Raw genomic sequence first — 9,209 nt, forward strand, 5'->3', positions numbered from 1 at the left:
CAGCCACTGCTCCCGGCACCGCACGTCAGTTCTCCCGGGCTGGTGCGCTCTGCATTATGGGAGAGATGTCATGACATCTCTCCCATTACCCACTGCAGGAGCCGGAAGGAAGGCGGCTCTTGCAGTGGGCGCTGCAGCAGTCAATGAGAGTCTGTCTGACTCTCATTGGCTGCTGGTTAACACACACATCGCTGCCGCACTGGCGGCGATGTGTCTGTTAAGCTGGCACAGGGTGAGCCCGCCTCCCACCCTCCTCCTGGCGCTATTGGGTAAGCGCTCAGGGGGAGGGAAGGGGCGCAGCTGTGCAGCACAGGACCGGCGCAGGGAAGCCTAGCGCCGGTCCTGTGTAAATGTGTAGCGCTGACGGCACACACTGCGGTCGGCGCTACACTGTCTAACTAGGGCGGGTCGGTACCGTGGCCGGCAGAACCCCCCCGTGCCGCCGGTCCTACGGTGCCCAGGGCACCCGCCCTGCTCGACCCCCCCTTAGTTACGCCACTCTGACACCGTTTACCTGGGTATCACATATACAGTACTGTAGTCTTCACTGGATAGGGGGATTCTTAAATAGGGAGAGAAAAAACACCTGTAGAAAATTTTTTTCATTGTATTTAGGGCTTTTCTCCCTAAGGTAAATATTGCAGTGGCAAAAATATGGATTGACAGGTTTCACCTGTTGTATTTCGTTCAGTGCTTGCACACAGCCCAGGCTGTCTGGGAGGGATCTGAAGATCCCTCTCTGCTGATGCCGTAGCCTATAGGTCATACATGCTAGCTTGCCAAAATTCACCTGTGCGGATGACTGCTGTGATCGTTTTTGTGCTGAACACATATCTAACATCTCCTGCATTCTTAAATAACCCCTTTTACTTATTTTTGCACCATGAATGCTGAAATACTGCAGCTGTTTCTATGGGGCTCATTTATCAAAGTGTATTTTAGGTATAATCCCCGAAAACACCCGTTTTTGGGGGTTTACCTCAGATATTAAGTATCCCCCGTATGTATTAAGGATACATGCTGTGAACCCTCCATTACCGCTGCCAGCCGCCTCCCCAAACGTCATGAAAGACGCCTCACCAGCAGCACATGAGGTCATGCAGAGGAGGCGGGGCTGGCACTGCTGTAAGAGCTGCAGTGTGCATGTCAGGAGAGTCCCAAGGTCACCCCGGGCGACACTGCAGCAGTGATTCTAGAGGCATGGTGCCATTCCAGACAACCTGCTAACCAGACGCAGGGGCTGTGGGTGAGCGGCGGTGCCACCTACAGGGCTCTGCATGGCAGCACCGCTTGCACACCCCTAGTTATGAACGTAACAGAGAGTCAAAAACTCTTAAAACTAGGGAGGAAATTTACTAAGAATCGTGTTTGGTCGATTTTGCATTATTCCGTGATAAAGGTGCAGTTTTGCAAATGTGGAAATGCCCGTATACCGCATGTCAAACACGACTTCGCAGACCAAATCGCGTCAAAGCACCAACGAAACAAACATTGTCAAAATTACATTAGTAGCAACGCAAATCACAAATTTGCTAATGATTGAGTTTACCAAATCAACGATACTCGCACCCCTTGCGATTTGCACCTCAATGCACGAAATCAATGCACTTGTTTTAATAATCGTGTTGACATGTGTATACCATTTTAATTAGCCCCAACTCAATAGGGATACTTATAAACCCCACAAATACAGCTGCAGCACTCCTGACAGCATGGCTAAGGCAGGATGCTCAGTTCTGCGTGTACACTCCAACCAACACAAATGCTGCAGCCCTTCTAGTCGCTCCATGCCGTGGCTTCACTCGGTAGCACCAAGCTGCTTTTTGTTTGATTTTTTACCTTCAAATGCGTCTTATTTGCAAAGTGTAGCGAATATGACGCACAGGCAGCTTCTGCTGATTAAAATGATATGCAGCATGACTATGTTCTGCGTGCAACTGTGGCTGTATCTGCATGCAAAATACTACAGTACGCTACAGTGTCAGCGGCTGTGACACTGTAACATAGCATTTCGCATGCACACGCCATAACACGACTAGTTACACCATCGAATGACAAAACGCAAGCAAACACGATTCTTTGTAAATGTGTGTTCTACTGCGAAAAACATTCCGGCGATACGGCGTGAGAATGGATTGCATCTCACCACGACTCTTAGTAAATTTCCCCCTAGGTGTAACAATAGAAGGTGCTAGATAATAAAAGCTAAATCCTGAATGGTTGTTACAGTATGGTCAAAGCTCCTCTTTGATCAGGCCACCCTTCCGCATCCTGACCTCTACCGCAGTGCAGTGGCCGAGTGATTGATCACTCTATTTCAGTGATTCCCAACCTTGCTCCTCAAGGCACACTAACAGTCCTGGTTTTAGTGATAGCCATGATTGTGCACAGATGGTTAAATCAAAATAACTGAGGCACTAATTAAGTCACTTGTGCTCAAGTATGGCTATCCCTAAAACCTGGATTGTTAGTGTGCCTTGAGGACCGTGGTTGGGAACCCCTGCTCTATTTGCAGCAAATCCCTTCATCGTCACACCATCTCCTGACTTTCCAAGCAGAAATCATGGCATTGAATATGAGTGTACCCTCAGCAGCATACGGCAACCACATACCCTCCAAGGTGACCCGTTCCATTAGGTACAAACAGCTCTGCTCCTGGACTTCCCTCTTAATTTATGATTGCAGCCACCTGTGGTGAAACACCTGTCTCATCTATTACCTAGTTCAACATGGGTGACTGCAATCATACATTAAGGGGAGTATTCAATTTGGAGTGAAAAGTCTGGACTTTTCGCTTACCGGACTTTTCGCTCCACATTGGAGGTTTGGTAGGGGATAAAGTATCGGGCACGTGCCCGCTTATCCTCGTATTCAATTCCAGAATCGGGACCTGGCGGAAAGGTAAGTATAGAAAAAATCAGGGAATTTTCGGGAAATGTTCCTGGCACCCCTCTAAAGATGTACACACATGGGGGATCACTATGGATACCCCCATTTTTGCCTGCTGAAGGAAGTCGGGGTTTGTAATAGCCGTAGCAGGTGCATAAATGCGGCTTAAGAAGAAGGGGTGAAGAATAGCATTTCGATTATTATTTTTTTTTTAATAACTATTTCCATCAAATTTGGGGTACATGAGAATGGGTGCAAGCATATTTTTAAGAATACACCTGCTGCTACCACCCGCAATGAAGAAAATACCTGCCGCATACTTGGGATCTCTTCTGGAATCAATTTAGCTACTTTAGGATTTTGTCCCCCATATATTTTTTTCTAACCCCAAAATTGACGTTAATTTTTTGGGGTGTCATGATTTTTTTTTTAAAACTTTTTTTGACACACATTAATTTTAGGGGACATTCCCAGGGGTGCAGGCTATTTTTTTTAAGCCTACACCCCTAAACCCCAATTCTGCACTTTTTTTCGCCACCTATTGTGTGGAGAAAAGTTATCCCCGTTTTTTACAATGACTTTTCGCACCGGCGAAAAGTCTTTGAAATTGAATATGGGATAATTAAAACAGGCAAAAATGACGAACATAACGGGCTTTCGCCTCAAATTGAATACTGCCCTAAGTGGGAAGTCCAGGAGCAGAGTGTTTTGTACCTAATGGAACGGGTCATGTTGGAGGGTAGGCAACCAAGTGCATCCATGTGCCTCTACCTAACACATATACATTAGAGTTTGGGAGTCCTGGGCGTAAGAGTATATTCAGGTCAGTGCATAAGAAATGTAAATATCCAGTTACATTTGTAAGTATTTTGCTTGCGTCATCAGGACATTGTGAGGAGCTTACAGAAACACTGTACAGTTTAAATAAACATCTCATAATTATAAATGCCACAAAACTATTCATATACTTATAAAACAGATGTATGCAAGGCTCCCTCTTCACCACCTCTCCTTTATTACACTAGACCTATCAACCATTAGATATATATATTTGGCTTTTGCTATTTAAGGTTTATTAATGAAATGCTGTGTCACCCACTTTATTTAAAACATTTTTTTTTTGTTAAGTTTTATAACAGCAAAGTACAAATCTGAAGTTGGAGACCAGTACTGAAACATATCAGCACAGTATTCGTCTCGATTCACTGTCACCCTCTATTATAACACTGCATTTGGAAGGACAGGTGTTACCTAGTGATATAGGCAGCATGCCAGGTGCCTATTTGCTAGAAAATTGTTGCTTATTCTCTATTAGGTCGCAAATCTTATCGTGCATACACACTGGACCTCATTCAGAGCCGCTCGCAAAATGCAAGCGCTCACTCTGAATGAGGGCGGCCGCTTCTATGGTCAGAGCCGGCCTCCTGGCCGCTCGCTAGGCTGTGGGTGACCACCCACAGCTTTAGCGAGAAGTTAGGTTGATGGTCGCGATGTTCAAGACCATCGCAACCATCGGGGCTTGCGACGAGACCCTTGTGGTAGGGTCTAGTCTACCGCAAGCCCCAGTGAGCTTTCGTCTCTATTAGAGCCGGAAGCTCACCACTGACATCACGAGTGATGTCAGTGGGGCCACCCCCAAATGGCAGGCGTTCCGTCGGGAATGCCTCCGTTTGTGTAGCCACCCCCCGCCCCACCTACAAAACGGGGCGAGCTGTCGATCGACATTGATAGCCGCCCCTTTTGTAGTAAGTCCTGGAGCAAGAGAATTTCTCTCTCACTCCGGGGCTTGCGCACGAGCAGTGCGGTCGCTGCGCATGCGCAGGGCCTCAACATTGACCCGCTTGCGAGCACATAGGCGCTTGCGAGCGGCTCTGAATGAGACCCACAGTACGATCTGTACCACCAACGACTTCAAAGATATCTTTCAAAGATCTTTCAAATGGTGCATACTACACACAGTCAGATATAAATGATATTGTTTATCGTTTGAACGTTTATATCGTTCTTTTTTAACCTCTCAAACGACCAAACGATGGTCGATGCGCGGGCATGCATGGTCGATATCGACCAGGTTAGCCTGTTTGCTATAGGGACCTGCGATCGTTGTTACATCGTTTGGGGGTTGGTGCATGTTGCTGGATATTTGATATCGAATATCCAGCACATGCAGGACGATTAGACAACGATATCTGATCATTGTCTGATCATCCCGTGTGTATAGGCCTTAAGATATTTTTCAAAGAACTTTCAAAGATATCTTTCAGTGAGTCATCCTGCCACATTTCTGAACAGGCAAAGTTGACGATATCGTCCAAGTTGGCCTGCATGTATGGACGATGAAAGATATCTTTATTGCCCATACGGGAACGCGCATCGTTGGTCATTGACCATAAAAATGAACAATATGAAAGATAACAATATGAACGATAACGAATGTCAATCACTGTGCGATGGCTCTCTGTGGTCTGCAGTACGCAACAATCGGACGGCTGCGTACACTTTAGCAGTTGCGATCCATTCTGAATCAGGCCCATAGTGTGGTACATAGTGGTCAGACCATAGTCCTCATTGATAACAATGGGGACTGTGATCTGCAGCACTAATTAGCCTTCTGCAGTGAATTTTGTGAAATCTCCTGATTAGGCTGTTAGCTCGGGATATAGTCAGAATCCTAACAGTCAGGATGCAGATGGTCACAATACCAACAGCGACATCCCGACGGTCCGAACCTTAACGCACGATGGTAAGTACTAGGGTTAGGGGTTAGGCACTAGGGGGAAGGTTAGGGATAGGCTGCGGGAGAGGAGGATTAGTGTTAAGCTGCGGGAGAGGTGGTTTAAGGTTTGGGAGGGGTCTTAGGGTAAGGGTTAGAATACTTACCTAACCCGTCTAGGCTTTGACCTTCGGGATGCTGGTGTTGTTATTCAGACCGTCGGCATCCTGACCCTCATGATCCTGTACCCAACACATTAGGACATATCAACAACTCATAAAATGATGTCGAAACTGCAGTTTCTACATAATTTTATGAAAAAAAAAAAAAAAATCTTGATAAATAGACTCCACAGTACAGAATCAATTAAGCGCCCTACCAAGGGCATTTCAGAAGTCAGAAGACACCGGAGAGTAAGTATTTATTTTAGAATGACTGCAAAAGTTGTAAAATTACCGACACAAAGCCATCTGATAAGCACCATTACCTATAGAACAATCATTCTAACTAGAGCCCTTAGCAAGGAATCCCTGCTCTCCGCCTAGCTCCTACCCTCCACAGACACCGCCACCTTGCCCCGAAACTCCTGCACTTTGGTGAAGCATGACACTTTGTGAGGCTTTTCATAAAAACTCCTCTTCCACTTGCAGAGATGTCTCCATGTGATCAATCGGCAGGAGCATTAACTCATACTTGCCAACTCTCCCTCATTGTCAGGCAGGCTCCCTGAAATAGCAGCAATCTCCCTGACTCCCTGAAGACCTTACCCCCATTATGAAGCTGTTATATATATATATATAAAAAAAAAAACAACAAAAACATATATATACATTCAAATGGGATCATTAGTATCATTTCCCTGCATTGGTTATAAGGCACAATGATCCCTATGGCTACATGTATTTTCAAGTATCAGTGTGTTTTCATCAACAAGTAGATCTTACTAACTGCTTTTGGGCTTGTTCAATTGGATATAAGTAAATTTTATGGTACGCCTCTCAGATGTAGGAGTACACGTCCACTGTACAGCCGCGCTCATAGTTATTGCTTCCACAATCTCACTGAAATGCTTTTTCAAAAGTAGGTAAGTACAGTATGCATTGCCTCTTCATCAGCAGCTTTAGGCAACTGAGAGGAGGATAACGCTTAAGCTGCGTACACGCACAACGATTTTATGAACGATTTTCTGTCAGAATTTTTAAAGTGTAATGAACGATTTTTTGAACTACAAATGATTTTTTGAACTACAAATGATTTTTGCATATTCCCTTAATGAAAATCGTTCAGTTGTTCAGTCAGAATGAACTGCAAACGGGAACGCGCATGAACGAAAATCGTTCATCGTTATAACTCAGAAACTGAACGATTTTTTCAACGATTGAACGATAACTACGTCGTTATAGATAAATCGTTCAAAAAATCATTACGTGTGTATGAACCTTTAGGACTGAGATACCGAGGCACATTGACGGACAGGTAAGACTTGGTGAATGCCAGCTGTACACGAATATGTATCGCTGCAAGAATATTCGCTGAGGCTAATATTGACAAAGAGTGCCCATATTCACAGAATAAACTGCCGGAACTACCGGAACTGAGGTGATAGCAATTCCATAATATGCATTTTGTGTACAATTACCCACACTAACAAAGCTGGGTTTTCGTAAAGCAGTCATGACAAACACTGCCCTTTTATCCATAGTTCATTTTGTAATTCCCTACAGTAATTCCCTACAGTGAAAAAGCATCTTCAGCAAGAAGGGTCTGTATACTGCTACACAGGATCATTATACATCCTGAAACGCTTAACAGTCATGCATTCATCATATACATTATAACTTTGATGTTACAGTGAGTTCTGGCAGGGGGAGCGAGTGACATGCAGCTGCTTACTGAAGGCAATATACTGTACATCCCTCTGATCCTGGCAGAATGGTTTCAGTGGGAATGCATTGAATGAATTCAGCCCACAGGACAAGGGTAGGAGGGATGGAAGGGGAACAGAGCACAGGCTAAACCTCTATTCCCTGGGTTTGTGAGTAGAGAGATAGACACTGATGAAGTAGCATTACAGGGAAAAATAGAGAAGAATGGGACAAGAGACAGATGAAGACATTGTAAGCCATGCATATAACCAGCCCCCCGCACAGTGGCAGGACCCCTGGGGCCCCATACAGAGTAGTCCCATCTCTTACCTGCATGGTTGCTGGAGAGAGTTGTGTAGGGATGCTGCAAGCCTGGGATTGTGTGACAGTGGAAACAGTGTGTAGTGTCTCCTCTCTCCTCCCAACCTCTTATCCCAGTCTCCAGGAAAAAAGCCTCTTTTCTATTAACTGTTTCCTTACCACCCTCCTTGGGCCATCTTTGCTAATTCCGTTTGGAACACATTTTGAACTGCAATTTCCTAGCACTCCATAGGATGAAACACATGCATCATATTCTTTTAAGGCTTCAAAATAATGGATGATGTCAATGAGAAGAACTATACGTTGTTTCAACACCTGTGAGCTTTAGGTCAACTTATTTGGATAAAATTTATATGTTTTAGTATTTATTTTAAACATAATGGAATAATGTTTGAGCCTGGCCACAGTACTCTTGATTATCTTCTACATATATATATATATATATATATATATATATGGAGAGGTGCCGGTACTCACCTAAAGTTCCAAGTTTATACACATTATGTATAGAAGCATCCATACTCTGGACAAGTCTTTAAAGACTTATTTTTGTTCATTTCTGAAATGATTTCACTGATTTCTTCCAGTTTCTACTACTTATAGAAATGAACAATTATACCAGAAAAGAAGGTTCCGTGTACCACTGAGTACCACCAAAAATAAAGCCCTGAATATTGTGTATTTTTTGGGAAGACGGATAATGCTGCAGAACGTGGTCCTTTAATTACGGTATTATTGGCACAGCTCTAGAATACATCACTTGTTGGTTTATGTTGGTCAGTTTGTTTCTGATGATTAGTAAATTTTAGTCACTTAACTTAGCACATGGACATTCCCTAATGGAGACACAGATCCTTATCACCGCAGTAAAGGTATCTCAGACTGTAGACAGATTATCACATTGGAATATAATACAGATAATCTGCAGCATCCTACGCCCACCCCCACATTTCCATGGTAACAGAACCCAAGTACCCTAATGTGAAAAATAACTTTTTAACCCTAACACAACCATGAATGTATGCTGCAGAATGTGCACAGTTTTTGCTCACTGTCAGCTATATTTAATGTGGAGACTAAAATAGATCAGGTCCTATTAGCAGAGTTTCAGTATTTGCACAGTGAGAACGATGATTATTTTCGTTTTCCTGAAGTTGTGCCATGAGGGGGCCAAGGAGATACTGTCACAGGAACGAATTAAATAAGCACATAAGGAAATTGTATTTCAGAGAGGTGTCTGCAGGGTATGAGGAAATTAAAGGAATTACCTGTCAGGGAGAAGTATAACATTTCCAGAGGTGCGACCATTACATTTCATCAATTCATTTACATTCTGGGGCTCATTAAAGTTATATGTACAGAGCGGGCACACCAACAATAAATATACAGACGGCCATAAATAGTGGGATGTAGTCGGCATC

General features: G+C 44.0%; 1 protein-coding gene across 2 annotated transcripts in view; it reads right to left on the reverse strand.

The window, feature by feature from the left end:
- The window catches only part of KCNIP3 (potassium voltage-gated channel interacting protein 3), a 137,718-nt gene extending 129,846 nt beyond the window's left edge, over positions 1 to 7,872 (reverse strand). For both annotated transcript variants that reach the window (XM_088470800.1, XM_088470799.1), the window contains exon 1: positions 7,798 to 7,872. In XM_088470800.1, coding sequence (XP_088326926.1) covers positions 7,798 to 7,803 — 6 coding nt within the window. In that variant the 5' untranslated portion in view covers positions 7,804 to 7,872. The remainder of the gene's footprint in view (positions 1 to 7,797) is intronic.
- Positions 7,873 to 9,209: the final 1,337 nt, after the last annotated feature.

Source organism: Taudactylus pleione, unplaced genomic scaffold, assembly GCF_031769625.1.
Source record: "Taudactylus pleione unplaced genomic scaffold, aTauple2 ptg000105l, whole genome shotgun sequence".
Taxonomy (NCBI): Eukaryota; Metazoa; Chordata; class Amphibia; order Anura; family Myobatrachidae; genus Taudactylus; species Taudactylus pleione.